The sequence below is a fragment of the Anabas testudineus genome, chromosome 17, assembly GCF_900324465.2.
Source record: "Anabas testudineus chromosome 17, fAnaTes1.2, whole genome shotgun sequence".
NCBI classification, from domain to species: domain Eukaryota; kingdom Metazoa; phylum Chordata; class Actinopteri; order Anabantiformes; family Anabantidae; genus Anabas; species Anabas testudineus.
Window position 1 is genome coordinate 18,513,340 of NC_046626.1, and position 16,252 is coordinate 18,529,591.

The 16,252-nt window shown below is 38.5% G+C and overlaps 1 protein-coding gene across 1 annotated transcript; it reads left to right on the plus strand.

Annotated features, from left to right (window-relative positions):
- Nucleotides 1–356: 356 nt before the first annotated feature.
- pip4p1a (phosphatidylinositol-4,5-bisphosphate 4-phosphatase 1a) lies at nt 357–14,574 on the plus strand. The gene is made up of 7 exons (XM_026375396.1): nt 357–548; nt 1,563–1,756; nt 5,041–5,147; nt 6,784–6,889; nt 8,852–8,904; nt 10,175–10,265; nt 11,985–14,574. Exons 1-7 carry the CDS (start codon nt 431–433, stop codon nt 12,126–12,128), a joined length of 813 nt encoding a protein of 270 aa, XP_026231181.1. The 5' UTR covers nt 357–430; the 3' UTR covers nt 12,129–14,574.
- The last annotated feature ends 1,678 nt before the right edge of the window (nt 14,575–16,252 follow it).

The window sequence follows — 16,252 nt, forward strand, 5'->3', positions numbered from 1 at the left end:
TAATAATAATAATAATTTAATTATTAGCGAGCTCCTGCAACATGTAGTTAAACTACTAGTTCAATTAGCGTCGAAGTAGTTCACTACTCATCAACACTGTTATAAGCAACTACTTTGTGTTTGCTAATGCAAGTTGATCAGTGTAACTGATTATTAGAAAGTGCAGCTAAAACATTTGTGAGTACTTACTTTACTAAAGGCTCGTTGTTGGCAAATACTCCAACATATAACATAATTTCCACGCACTTTGCATCAGCACCCTTACCAGGCCATCTCCGGAGCATCCCTGGGTGTGCAGTGCCACACCCCCCAGGACCGTTACCGCAGCAGCGGTGGTGTGATCACATGACGCCTGCATTTCCGACACAACAATACAACGGTATCGGTCTGCATTTACGCTCCCACTCTCCCCCCACGCCTTGCTCTCGGTATGGCGGACGGTGAGAGGTCCCCTTTATTGTCAGACCTGGGAGATGGTGCCCTTGGCAGCGGTAACGGCGGGTTGTCTCCGGGTGCAGCACCCTACGGTGTGCCCAACAAACCACACAGTGAGTATCCATGGTGCTCTCTCCTCCACCCGACTCCAGCTCGGATTAGCTTAGCTTACAATAGCCTCCACTGACTGGGAATTATGGGTTAGCCTGATAGCTCAACTGTGACAGTGATAAAGAATCGGCTTGTTGTGCATGTGCTTGAGCAGGCTGTCATGTTAGTTCCCAAAGTATTTTATTATTGACATTTCCAGGGGATATAATGTTTTTACCACATAAACGTGAAGCAGAGGAGGTTGAAGACAGTGAGCGTAGTGCTAACTAGCTAGCTAACCTAGCAACCGTTGACAGCTAGCTCTAGTTAGCACCGGCAAACCATCCAGAAACCTTCGGGTTTGCAGCTCAGTAATATTCTCACTAACCTACATTTTATTCCCATTTTTAACGCAATGCACAGCATATGTTTCGACAGTCGAGTGGTTCCTTTCGTACTCGCTAGCTAAATAACGTTAAATGTATTGCTTGGCTAACTACCATCCGAGAGAACACCTGATTTGATTGGCACATAAGGAAGCCATTGCGGAGGGAGCTCAGAGATGCTGCAAGAGAAAGCTGCGACCAATGGTAGCTCACTCAGGGAGGGACTGTCTGAACACCTTAATGTGGCTCTTGTTTGTGTTTTGCTGCTACAACATCTGCAAATATTGTGGTTTTTCTGCGATCCTTGTTTCCAGAGGGTGTAGTAACGCTGCTGTGTTGCGTCAGATAGAAGTCTGTCCCATTTCAACAAGTCAGACCTGTGCTTTTCTTTTGCAAACACTTAGGCCCTTATTTGTTGCAACTGACCCTATTCAGCATTCCACGAGTGTTTTTCTTCTAAAGCTCCTTTCAGCTGAACTCGAGACCCAATCTTATTATCTTGTTAATTACAATGTAAGGGGTTACTTGTCCTGGGAATTGAGGCCTCTTTCAGTATATTGTGCAACTCTTGTGATTAAGTTCCCTTAACAATCCTACTACTCTTAGTATTTATCCTTTTTTATTCCTTTCTTTGTCTCTCTCCCTGTTCAGACTTCCCTCCATTCCCCAGCCCAACTCAACCCTCGGTGCTTTTAGGGGAGGACCCTCCGCCCTACTCTCCTCTCACTTCCCCCGAGAGCGGCAGTGCCCCCGTTATCACCTGCAGGGTGTGTCAGAGCCTCATCTCTGTGGAGGGCAAGATCCACCAACATGTGGTGAAGTGTGGGGTCTGCAATGAAGCTACGGTGGGTTTCCAGAGGAATCTGTACACAACACACAGACATAAATATCGAAATAGTATTTTCTGTTAAAGCGCTGTTTCACAAACTCACAAATCTCTATCTGTGTTAGGACATGGAGTTTTGCTTTTATTTAAGCTAGAGTGGGTTTAAGATATGTGTCTTATGAATTTCTGTCTCCACTCCAATAAAATAGAGGGTGAAGGGAATCTTACTTTTTGTGGTCAAAGGAATAAAATAAATTATTAAATAAAATCAGCATCTCATTCCACAGTCATTATCATCACTATCCTCTCATCACTCTGCATAATCCTAAACCCACAGAGAGATCACTAATAGTCCCTATAATTCCCATGAAAATGTTCTTTGGTAGAAAGCACTTCCAGTAAAAGAGTATTTTTGTAGCTTAGGGTGGGCCATCCCATTAAAGCCACTGGGTATCACATTTTTATATAATGAAAACATCTATTAGTTATAAGTTATGTTAGTTTGAATATTGCCCAATAAGTTGAATTTGAACTTGCATCACAAACATAAAGCTCTTTGGTTACTTTTCCTCCTAATGATTGTAATTTGGTTTATTTGGTATTTGGTTTTATTAACAACTAAGCTGTTTCAGACACATACTGGCACATATCTAGACATTACCTGAGTGAGCTGCATGTGAAAACATGAATGTCTGAGTCAAATGGCCCTAACCTGACATTATCCTGTGAGTACAAAATCCAGGTAATGTCAGAGTGTGATCTCCACTTTTTCTCCACATGTGAGAATGGGTCTGACTTGAACAGTGTTCCACTGTACACTTCATATATAAAAATACAACTCAGCATAATGTCCTGGCATTGTCCGTAAATCATATGTGAAAACAACAAAAAACCTTGTTATCTTATTTAATCTCATAGGTTTGGTCAGGTCAATAATCGGCATAAACTTTAATAATGCTTTAGTATGACAAGTCGAAACCCATGCATTTGTTATAAGAGAACTGTTTCCTGTGTAACTCTGAGTGGGGTTGATAGAATAGAAGTTTGTTGTAATTACACAGATATCACAAGTAACAGTGAAGTTGTCCTACTTCTTTTACTATTTCTAACTGTACTGTGATGTTGTAAGACAACAAACAAACAGATGTACAGATGCGATTTTTCTCGCTTTATTTATGAAAAGTTGAACACATGACGGCGTAAATTTAATTACCAAGCTTTAATCATCTCTCTGACCACAGAAAAGCTTGTGATAATTGGGACAATGTGACACATTTACTGATGATAACACAGCATGTAATTTCAACAGCCATCACTGCCAGATTCACAGGTTGAGAGGGTTGAAGTGTGCATCACTAGCTATGCGTATCGTGTGCAGATGGAAGAAGAGATATCAAATGTGTCCAGATGTACAAATAGGCAATACGAGGAAATTACAGATGGATGCAACATATGTACATGTACAGAAGTATGTCTCGGGTGTGCATGTATAGATTGTTGGCCACAACCTTACATAAACATGTAGATGAGGCCCTGAAATCAGTCGTGATTAGTCGTGGACATGTGTCATAGAGAGGGTGTTAAAACACAAGTATGGCTCGAATCCAAAGAATGCATTGCAGGAATGTGGAGGGAGACAATATCTGTAAGAAAACGATTGTTATTTCTACATGGTTTTTATTGGTTTTAATGGGGCTTTCCTCTTCATATTGATCCCCCTTTTGTTTATTAGGTGGATAAATTAGACATATTGTGGCATAACAAATTTGCCAATAAGGTTAAGATTATAATTATTACGGGCATTAGGGAAGTAAACATTATTTAGTCATTGCCACATACAGTGTATTTGTGTTGCAAAAATTTACTTTATCACTGTAGGTGATTACAAAGAGGTGGGGTATATATTTTTTTTAGGCACTCACTCAGTAGCAGCAAAACAGGACAGGCCAAAATTGTGGAAGCAAAAAAATATAGTATATTTCTGTTGACAGATACAGTAGAAAGAAAAAGTATGTGAATTTTGTGTTTTTCTGAATTAATTTGTCATAAAAAAGTGATCTGATCTCCATCTAAGTCAAGGAGTGGTCGTCAACCAGTTATTTGGTTGTTCTCAAAAAAGACATGAAAGATATGAATTCTTTGTGTTATTATTTTAGGCACATCATATTTGTTACTACTTCTAACTCAGATGAAGATTAGATCATGTTTTATGACAAATTAATGCAGAAAACCACGAAATTCGAAAAGGTCTAATACTTCATTTTGACACTGTATCTGTTTCCTTTTTAATTGTTTCAAACTTTGTCAAATAAATGCATTTCCAATTCAAAATATTTTGCTATAGGATTACACAATTGATTAGATACAGTTGTGCTTGTAAAAAAATTGGCCAAGATAAAAGTAATGTAAATGTTAAGACCATGCAGTCCAAATGACTGTAAATGGAAAGTAGAAGAATATTATTTCTTCCCTCCCTACAGTGCTGATATAAGCTTTGCTCCCACAGCAGTAAGTGAAACTGATAATGGAGCAGGAAACACACAGGACTGAATTTGATCTGGTTAGTCAGAGTTTAATGATGCATTGAAGAGACCCTTCAGCAGGACAGACAGCAGTCTGACAGCAGGATGTTATCTTAAGCCCAGAGGAACAGTGTGATTCATACAGTGGTGAGACACAGATTAAAGTTTTTATTCTCACAGCAAGCTTATCAAGGGCCTCAACATCAGATTTTGGCCTGTAGTATTATGTGACCTAGTGAGATTATACAAAGTAAGCTGCTCCAACAATTGTTAAATGCATATACTCTTTCTTTATAATATTATAATGGGATCATTTGACATAAAGGGAGCTAGGTTGTTTTCAGTTATTATGTAACGTATGAATATTGAATGCACTTCTGTAAAGCATGTAGGGAATTCTGTGGGGCAGCTTCTTAGTCTGTGCTGACCCTTTTCCAAAGTTTGTCTTTGTATTTTCTTCTGTATGAATGTAAATGTGAGAACAGGTGTATAAGACCTTACTGTCATTTCCATTATCAGTAGATGCATTTTTGATTGCACAGAGTGCACTTTATGTTTCCTGTATCACTTCCAATCTTAACTCACCTAGCACCAACAGCATCCTTGCTTGTAAGTACAGTACAGCCCCTTCCAGTACCTCTCAGAAAACCTCAGTCCCTCACATAGTACTGGTTAATTCTCATCCATCAAGAATAATTGGCTTGTTATCTACTCCTGTTCTAATAGTTGTTCGACTGTCTCCTTATCTCTTCCTCCTGTGTGTCTCTGTGTCCCTCTGCAGCCTATTAAGAATGCCCCAGCAGGGAAGAAGTACGTTCGCTGCCCCTGCAACTGTCTGCTCATCTGCAAAGTCACTTCCCAGAGGATCGCCTGTCCCCGGCCATATTGGTGAGAAATTCTTCCCGTCCATGTGTGTGCGTGCATATGTGTCTGTCCACACAACTTTGAGACTACAGGAACACTGTGTCTGTGTGAAAGAGAAGTGAAGCAGAGGAAACAAGGTGCAGTGGGAGCAGCAGTCCCTCAATTAAAGCTGTGCTCCTAGCACAGTTTACATGCAGTGCTCAGCGAGCCGGATGAGGAAATAACAGCCTCATTAGAACAGCCACATCATGGCTTTCACTTCTGCATAAGTAGTATGAGAGGTGCATCCACATCAATATACTGTATGTATTGTATGTTATTTTTCGTCCATATTTTATTCAGGCATGGGGATTATGAGTGTTTCCATTTAATTTTTACCATTGCCTGTACCCAGCTGCTAAAAAAAGAAACCACAAAATTGATTCAGTATCTACCAACCAAATGCACACTTCCATATCATGTAATATCTAATATAAGGGAGGATAATCAGCACAGAAACCTAGCTGGCTTATATGGGATAATAAATAAATTCTGAAATTTCAAATACAGTTTGGAAAAGAAAAGTCTCTGCTCCTTTCTACCACTAAGTCTTAACAAATATCCAAATAAAGATGCCAATATGTTGTGAACTCAATAAAAAAACAAAACAAAATAAACACACGGCTGATGTCAGTTAGTAAGAAATTACGATTTTGGCAGCTCAACATCATGCAGAAAGCTGCTGCAGCCTAGTGTAATTGCTTAGAAAGATAAGATTTCTTGTTTATGCCTAAGGCATAAAATGTGCTGGAGCAACATTTTTAGCTATCCTATTCCTTTTGTTTTGTTTTGTTTTTTGTTAATTTTCTGCTGCTATGTAAATATGCACAATTTTAAACTGTACAGCAGAAAAACCAATTAAATAAATAATTTAATACGGATCTGAAAATCATAGTGGACCTGTCAATTTTAGTGCAGATCATAAACATAAAAAGGCTCAAGTCTAACTAAAGTTGCATGTCTTTGATTGGAGGCTAAAAATCATGTGTGAAATGTCCTGATGTCTTTAATAAAATATGACATGATTTGTCTTTTAGTCATGTGCTTTTCACATTTTGTGCACAATAAAAAAAAAAAAAAAAACTTCTCAGAATTAATTGGTGTCACATTCCTACACTTCTGTCATTTGTTTATAGGTGGAAGAGGTTCCCAATGCATTTACTCGACTAGTGGAATGTCACTGTTCCTACTCTTGGTTTTATTACAGTTGACCAAAGGGTAACTGTTTAGTTAAAGTGATGCTACGAACACACAGACATTCTCCATCACCATTTCCCTTGTATTAAATTGCTCTGGAGAGTTTACTTCCAGTCTCACTGTTTTGCATTTAAACGAGACGTGCTGACTAAACCAGACACATTTCTGTGCCTCTGTCTGATGAGATATTCTGAGCCACTGTGCTTGTCTGAGGAGATTGGCTGTAGAAAAGCAGTGTTAGTGGTAATGAGAAGATTGGCCGCTGATGATTTCAAAAAGTGAAACTATCATCAGCCTTTCCACAGCAGCAGAATGTGATGACTTCTCATCAGGCAGTGAGTCGTAGTTTCACCAACACTGAATAATATCTCGAGTCATTTGTTGTGTGAATGCTCAGTCTATGTCTGTCTCTCTCTCTACACAGTAAGAGGATAATTAATCTGGGTCCAGTTCATCCTGGTCCGGCCAGTCCAGACCCCCAGCCAGCTGGAGCCCGAGTCTCCTGTGGACACTGCAGCAACACTTTCCTGGTACAGTAAGATTTTGGGGAATGTGCTTATGTACTTGTTAAGATTTGGAAGAGAAACAGCTCCACACTCACATCTGTCCATCAAATGGTAAACTACAGCAAGAAGATCTTCCAGAAGAAGAGTTCAGAGTTAGTCAAGTCTGCCTGTCAACACCTGTAAAGCTTAGCATCAGACTATATAATAACTATAGTCAATAACGGCCTGTAATATCCACCTGTTAAAATACTTTGACAGTCAGTTTGGTTTATTTGAGAAGACACATGTATGGACTACCCTCATCCAAATCATCCTGACAAGGAGTTGTAGCATAAATACAGCCTCTGTTTATTAGGTCTCTGGTACAGGCCCCCACCTGTCCCTTGTATGACATATACCTGAAAAGGTAAAATCACATTCATTATACAGTAGAGAGCCAAGATCCAATACCAGTATCTTTGAGAGGTGATCTTTTACTCTGCAAACTACCAGAATAATAAATATACTACTACCGAAGTACCCTTTAACATTTTCACAGGACAGTGGCTGTGAAATGTGCTCTTAATGCAGCCAGAAAAGTGAATTAGTGAAAAGCCAAAACATTTCAGCACCCGGCCAAATAATTGTTGAGTTATGGGTATAGATCAATAACCCCACCAGCTCTCTGCTTGATATATTCTGGCAATTTGTCCTAAAGGGGAAGTAAGATTTTAACGTACTGCTTTATAAAAAAGTGTAGGACAGGTAATGAAGGTTTGGATATGTTGTGAAAGGAAGGAGCAGCCAGAAAGAGAAGAATAGAGCTGTTTAAGGAGGTGAGATGGATGATACAGGGTGTTTAGCATTCAGTTGGACTTTCTAACCTGTTTAAAGACAGGGTGGCTGAATGAAAATACAAATCTGTGCCCTGGATGGCATTGCAGTGATCCCTTTGTGGCAGAGCTGGTGATAATGTTCTCTGTGCTTCTCATGCTGAGTGTTTTTATGAGAACAAGACAAATGTGCAGCATGCACAATATATTCTGCTCTGCAGGGTTTACAAATGTATCACATGTTGGAATAGGGGAAATAAACGTCTACACCCTGAGAGAAGACTATTTTTCTTTTTCAGTTTTTGTGTATCATGCTGCACCTGTTGGCAACTGCAGTTGTGTTACTATTCTTAAAATATATCATCAATCCATTTTGCACCATGAATATTTGAACTAGCTGTATTTTACCTGCATATGACACACACCTGCAGTCAGAGTACAACCCTCATCAGTGCAGATTTGCACTGCACTTCATATAATATGGAGTTGAATTATAATTTTACCGAATGTTTAGAAAATGTAAGAACAATTTTCACGAGAATGGTCATTCAAGTTAATCATAAAGTCAAAAAATCATTTATGCAATTGCAAATTAAATTGAATTGTTATAAAAAAAACTTAAAAAAAAAAGGCATCACCAAGGAAAAGTGTGATGCATTTTTTGACTCAAGCTTATAAATGCACATTATGTTGTTTTACTGCAGTTTGATCTAGTCAGTTAAAAGGCAGTTGACCCTTTTCATGTATGACCCTTCACAATTGCTCAGCCGCTCAGTCCAACTCCTGTGATCAGGGCATGAATATAAAAAAACGTTTGGTGAGGTCAGATGCATTGAAAAATTAATTACCACAGCAAAATACTTGCTGCACATATTTTCCACTTTTCTATTTCCTGTACAGCCATAGTTATCGTATTATCAGTTATAGTTATTAGTTTTTATTAAAGTAAAAGTAAGTAATTAAAGTAACTAGAGTTTAAGTTTATAAGTTTGTGTGTATTCATTGTGAGTGATGAACTCCCATTACCTTTTAAGACTTCAATTAGAATTACAGTGAGTCTAATACTGCTGCTTGAAGTGCTGTCGTCACCATAACTGATGATAGATGATAGATGACAGATGTGTCTTTTTGTTTTTTGGCTTATAAACTCACTTCCTTCTCTTTGCCATTGCAGTGGACAGAGTTCACAGACCGGACGCTGGCCAGATGCCCACACTGCAGGAAAGTGTAAGTAGCTATAAGCAATTCATCCATTACTCCGCCTCATTGTCACTGTACTTTCACATTTTATATTTATACCTCTAGGCATTTAACTGAAGCTTTTATTCAGAACAACCCCACAAAGACAGCGAGCAGGTAGTGGCTTCAGGGTCTTTCTCAAGGACAGGGTACACACTGTGAATCAAACAACCGTCTACGTCGTGTGTATGTGATTTTACATCTATTCTCAACTGCTGTAGTGTTTTTATTTTTTAACACTGTAACATTTCTCATACTTTCATCTTTTCTCTTATTTTATCTCTTATTCTCATCTGTTGGGTTTTACTTCATGTATTTACAGTATGTGTTCTGTACCTGAGGATTTCCCTTGAGTTTGCACAAACAGCATTCCTGTATCACTAAATACTTAAGCGTCTTAACGAACGTGAACAAAGTTCACAGCACAGATGAGAAATAATATACATAAACAGACATGGTCTTGGGATTGCAATTATTGCAAGTATAGCAAATTTATATTATTTGATATTTTGGGTATTTTACAGGTAGGAACATGTGCAGAGCAGTGCATAAAAACTTTAAAAAGAGCTTTAGGAGCTTTCATCTGATATTTCGGACTAAATAGAACACATCTTACTGGCATTTTCCCCAGTCTATCAGGTCTGCAAAGCAGCAGGTTGCCTCGTTTCTTCTTTCTCAGCATTTTGTTTCACAAGGTGCTGAAAGGAGATGTGCCAGTTTGTTGGTTATCTCCCTGCATTACACAGGTGTGCCTGGGCAGTTTTAATGAACAGCTTTAGTCACGAAACTTCAGTTTGTCAAATCCAAAATAGCTCCTGAACCTGGACAGGTGCTGCTTAATGTTGGATTTCTGCAGGTGTATCATCTTCATGTTCATGTGACTCTATTTCATGTTGAACAATGCACTTGAAGCTCGAGTTCATCTTCTTTGACAATAAACATTTCTAAAAATAGGAACTAAAATGATTGATGCTGGAGTGACTTTTTGTGCTTTCATAAGATGTAGAACTTTATGTTTACTATTTCATAGGACATAAATTCATACATTCTCATGTCACATCAGTAAATAACAGGTGCGAATCAGAAAGTTAATGAAGAGTTTTATTTAGTTTTCTTACTGGGCCACTTGAATAGAACAGATCCATTATTAATATATTACAATCAAGTTATATATATTAAGTTTGCTATTAGCTAGTTAGTACTTATCATTTCCCAATAATGTTAATGTTTGCATTCTTCTCCTCTGTTGGACATCAAGCTCCTCCATTGGTCAGAGGTATCCCCGGAGGCGAAGCTTGTGGTGTTTTCTACTCTGCTTGCTATTCAGCATTTCCACCGCTGGGCTGATGGTGAGTAGACCCGACCACATCATACTGACTGTTATCAGTATTAAAAAGAAACCATTAATAGCTGACATAACTGAAATGACAGAAAACACTGTTCTTTTGGCATTGTTATCTTTTTTTTAAAGCTGCCCCCCCCCCCTTTCTCTTTTATAACGCGGAAACCTTACAACTGCAGGAAAAATAAAGGTAGTAGGGGGGAGCATTACGATTACAATCTCTGCTTTTGTTGTCACTTGTTTAACATGGAGGGTGTGCACCCCGCAGTAGCTCTGCAGACACTCTGTGACAGGCCTCTATTTGTCAGTGAGATTTAGCACAAACACAACCTGTAAGCAGTGTTGAGGATGCAATGCAGGCTTCAACACCCACTTCTTAGGAGAACAGAATATTTGTGCTCAGTTTTGACTTTGTGTCCCAGTCTGATGTGCCTCCAACATCAAGCCAGAGTAGAACTTTATAAGAATGTTATGCAGATTATATTTGTAAGGACATTTAGTGATAAATGAAGTTTGCAAAAAAAATCTAAAAATAAATCCGAGCAACTCGAACTGATATGGTCTCACTGAATAGTTTGTTTTTAAACAGCAGGGGGAGCTCCAAGATAGACACAGTGAACACTAAGCAAAGTTCATTTCTGAAATATGCTCTATTACATAATGTTAGTGTAATGGCGTAAATGTCACAACATGGAAATAGTTTGTTGGGTTAATAAAAAGGTGTTTTTGTAATAATAAGAATTGTCCACAAGCAGGTGTTTTGACAGATTAATTGTTGGAGGTGTGTAATGCATCAGTAAACTTAAATGACAAGTTGACACATCAAACGTCAGTTTCCACACAGAGCATCATTAGAAACGAGACAGCAGTGCTTTTAAGTGGAGTAGTTAAAAAATCGCGGTAGCTGGGGAAAAAATCATCACAATTACAGGTGTAACTTTCTGCAACTCGGTCCCCAACTCGGCAACATGAGCTGAGAGGTGACAGCTGTCTGAGAGCATCTGCATCATTAAAACTTTACAGATCGTTTACAGGAGGAAAGAGAAGAAATCATGCAAGGTGTACACCTTTTTTTTTAAAGAATATTTGATGTTTTTTGGTCTGCTTGAACAGTTGTGATGACATCATGCTATTTGTAACATACATAAAACCTTATCTGGAGGTGTAGTCCTGCACTTAAATTTAGTGCTTCCTAATTAGTATTAATCATGTGACTCATCAGGGGTTTATATATTTATATTACTTATTACCAGAATTCATGGCACTGCAGAGAACAGTTGGAACAAATTCTTCTTAAATCAAATGCGAATAATGTTGTCAACTCTCCATCCATATTAGGTTTCCTCCCATGTTGTGACTTTGAAACAGGAATTCACACTCCCATATTCTCAGAAAGTCCCTGCGGGTTCTCTCAAAGTCACTTTTGCCATCTTCATTAAATAATTTTCTTCTGAGCAGCTGCACACTTAATACTTGATGGGAAAGCTATTTTCTCTCTTACCCCTCAGTCACTGTTAAGTATTGAATATGAGCGATCCGTGAAAAATTGTGCATGTAAAACTGGGATATGTATAAAGTTACTTTATTCATATTTACTTTTTAAAGTAATCGTTGGTTACAGCCCTAGTTAGATTAAACATAGTTATAACACTGACTTGTGCTTATGTAATTCTGTTTCAAGGCTTTATTAGCAACTTCTTAATTTCTAAAACTTCATTGTCTCCAGGCTGGAACGTGGGTGAAGGCTCAAACCTACCCGGGGATCTACGCCTCGTGGGCCGTGCTGCTGCTCCTGGTTCTCGTCACCCTGGCTCGAGCCTTCTACTGGGCCTGCATGAGGGTCAGCCAGCCGCTCCAGAATTTCACGTAGAGCCCCATTAAACTCTGCTGCACCCTCTTCCCAATCTGCCAGGCAGGAGGAAAGATGGCTTAAAAAAAACACAAAACACACAAAAAACAGAATATTTATTTAAATCGAGAAAGAAAACATTCTCCTCCTCCTCCTGATTCTCTCCCTCCCTTTTAGTCAGATGTGTTTCTAAAATTGGATGGTGGTGGCTGCGACTGCTACATATCTATCGGTAATTATGATGATGCGTATAGCCAAATGTACTGTTTAACTATTCTAATCTCGTGGCCAGTGTGGGGTTCATTTTAACATTTTAACACTTGTTTTTCTTCTTCTCTTTACCCATGCACCGTTTATACATTTTGGCTTGAACCTGGCACATTTGTTGTGCACACAACTTCTAAGATGAGGGCTTATAGTTAAGTCTTAGATGTTTTTTTTAGGGAGGATTCTCCCTTTCCAGTCCTAATTTGACATTGGGCTTCTTATTTCAGCATTTAACTTTTTCTAAATGGAGAAACTAATTATTTGCGAAAGTGGCGATGAAGTCAGACGATGCTAACAAATTGATGCCAGTAGAGGATGAGCGGCTGGAGGGATATCAGCTTTCATTTGTGAATCAAAAGATCAAGTAGGTGTTGACATGTGTCTGAAAAATTGAATTCCGCAGTATGTGAAGTTTGGCCATGATGTGTCTGAACTCAGTGTTTATACTGAATTATCCCCTGGGACTGACTTTGATCCAAAGCAGCTTGGAAGCCTTAAAAGGAGGTGCGATAGAAGGATACACACACACACACACACACACACACACATTTACACGAGCACATACATACATACACAGCCACATGAATGCATACCAGCACATAACAAAAGGAGGATACTCCTTAGAGTTGCAACAGCTCAGAAACAAGTTTGTCAAAGGCATCCCGGCCTCTTTCTTCAAAGACAGACCAGCAAACAGATTTTCTCCAGGAAAAAAACGACGTGCATATCTCTTTGAAAGTTGGATATTTTGTTCCGGTCTTAAAAGGCTGTTCCAAATGTAATTTTTAAATTCTTTTCATAGCCATCAACGTATAGACAGCAGCATAAGCGAAACCGAGCATTGCGTGAAATAAGCATTTAGACATCAATATATGCCTTCTCGTATGCCCTGTGAGTATGACTGCTTTTGATTTGCTTTCTGTTGTTCGTTTTTATCCACACTGACTGAACTACATTTGTCTTTGGGAATAGAGTTCCTGGTAGCTTCACCCATTTAAATGTATTGGATGACAAATAAGATACTGCAGTTGTCATGAAAGCACCATGTTGCTAAACGCTGACGGTGTTGCATTTGGAGCCAGTTATGGTGAAAATCTGTCTAGTTTTTGTCATTGGAGACGGAGGCTGGTTATGAGCTGTTTTTACTGGTTGGTTTGAGGTAGAGCTTTTACCTTAGGGCCAGTTAAATAAAGAGGAAAAGAGGACAGGTCTACCTGCTCCACAAAGCCTGATATCAGTCAGCATAGCTAAGTAAACAAAGGCACACTACACATTACATTCTCACTCTGTGTAACTCCCATAATGACTCATCTGTTGATGGTTCTGAACGTTGTAATTTTTTCTTTTGTTATGAATTATGTGTTTTTGATTGTAAATATATTTGTTGTTTATGTACAATGGAAGTGACGAATTACGTTGCACTCTGAGCTTAACACTACTGCTGTGATCGCTGAGAACGTTTTATTTGTTGTTTTTAAGAAGGTTATTTTTGCATCTCTTCACCTGTTACATATTTAATGATTTGATGAACTACTAACCCAAAACGCCTCTGGACGCCAAGCCGTGTCCAACTCTTGAACACGTCAACGTAGTCACACCAAGCAACACGACTGAATCACATTCCCAAGCAATGACATTTTTATCTCAGAACACACACCCAGCACCTTATACAGTAGTGAAAAACACTGCATATACAGAGCGAGAATGAGATGATGTTACCCTGCTAGACTGAACTGAGGTTGCACACAGTTCATGTGGACGTACCATGTAATTTATTAAACTGTATGTGCTGCAAAAAAGACCCACTTTAACAAACAAGTCGTTTATAACGTCCTAAAATCTTGTTTATTGTGCTAAAGGTCTGTTAAAAAGGGAGATTCTTTCTTGAATACTGGTGCAAAGGAATTTCTTTTTTCCATTCTTGAAAAGCCTGTTACAACCTATTAAAACAGTTCATTGAAAACAGGCAGTCGATTTTGAAGAATGCTTGAAATGAGCAAAAAACAAACCAACAGAAAATAAAAAAACAAAACGAGATTATAGGGCATTCAAGATGAAAACGACTTGTTTAAAAAGGGCCTTTTTTCAGTCTGGTGATCATGTTTTATCCATGACTTCAAAACAAATCAATCATGTTAATGCCAATAATCAATGATCTGGCTGATGCTCTTTTCAGAGTTTGTTTACACATTAATAAAGACATGATGTACAAAACAAGTGAAGTGAGTTCTTCTGTTTCTACCAGCACACATGGTCTCATCCTGGTTCACTTTATTTTTATCTGTTCAGTTGAGAAAATGGAAAAACCTTCTTTGTGCATTAAGGAGTCATCTCAAATATTAATGTTACACAACCTGTAATTCTATGATGCAACGTTTCTTGAAGGTCAAACTGCTGCATCATGAATATTTTGGAAGTTTGTGTGGAGCAACTGTGTTTTTCCTTCATTTGTATGCTGCTTTTGTCCAACGCCTGCTCAAACCTGAGGTTTGGATGTGAACACCGGTGGTTTAACGGTGTTGAACATTCATGATGAGCTCAAGTACTCTCTGACCAACAGTACTCTTCTTGTTTTCAGTGTTATTTTGAAGAGACGTTGAACTGGATAAAAATTGTGGTTGAAGGTTGAAAAGTCAGTGGTAGATCAGTTTGGTCAAGTTGCTGTTAGTAGCCTATTAGTGCTGTTTGTGGGATTAGAGTGACAGGAGCTCGACTTATAACCATTTATTTTTTACTTTTATACATCTGTTTTACTGTTATTACACGTCCAAAGACAACTGTCCGTATTACAGTGTATTTTGCTTTGTTCATTTATTTCAATCATCCTCCTTCTATTAGCAGTTTAACCAATATTTAGTGTATTTAAAGTGTTCATCCTTTACTTAACTAGATCAACAACATTTAGGCACAACATATTTACCTTAGCTATCTTTTAGCTACAGTATTTAGCTGATTATAACAATTATCTTAGCTAATTAAGATATTTTCCTTTTTATCAATGTAATAACTTTCGTGGTTATCGTAAATATATTGAAGATGAGCATTCGTTACACCAGTTAATTTGAACCTTTCTCTGGATTGTTTGGGCCTCATTTACACATGATCCCGACAAAACTGCTAAACGAATTCAACATGTTTATATTAATTACATTTCTCCTTGAGATTACTGTAACTATTTCCCAGTCGTGCTAACAAACTACCCATGAGGTATGTGCTCTGTGATTACACATCTGTAAATGAAACCTATGATTAAAATTGTCGTCCATTCTCTTTAGAGGGATAATTCCTAGTTTTTAAAACGGCTAAGTGAAATCAAACCATTTCTCTTTGAACCTGTAGGACTCTAATTTTAGAACCTATAATTTAAAACTTTGTGCTGTGCTTTCAAAAGAAACCAAATTAGCTTTTATCTCCTTTTTCTAAAAGCAGCTCTCGTGTTTTTTCTATTCTCCTAAAACTCTGGAAAGCACTAACTCTCTCTCTCTTTTTTTTTTCTCTCACACAACTTGGACCCTGTCAGCCTCTTGAGTTTCATGCGGATATATTTTTTGCCTGGACACAAAGAGATGGAGGGATTAAGGACATCGAGAAACCTTTCAGAAACCACAGCTCCCCGGAGAGGAGCACAAACCAGGGAGGCTGAGATACCAGAGAGTGGAGGGGAAGACAACTAGTCCTGTAACCTTCTGGATTTAAGTGAGAGGACATTAGCCTCTTTCACTCTGTAAGACAACACACACCGACACCAACTCAGAGCGCTTCAGGTCCATTTTATTGACTAGATTTGGATTTCTAGTTATCTCTGCTGTCTAAATACAGTAACTTCAATGATTCGGTGACAGCTCAGCTGATGTGGAGCCCATAAGAGGGTAGACTAT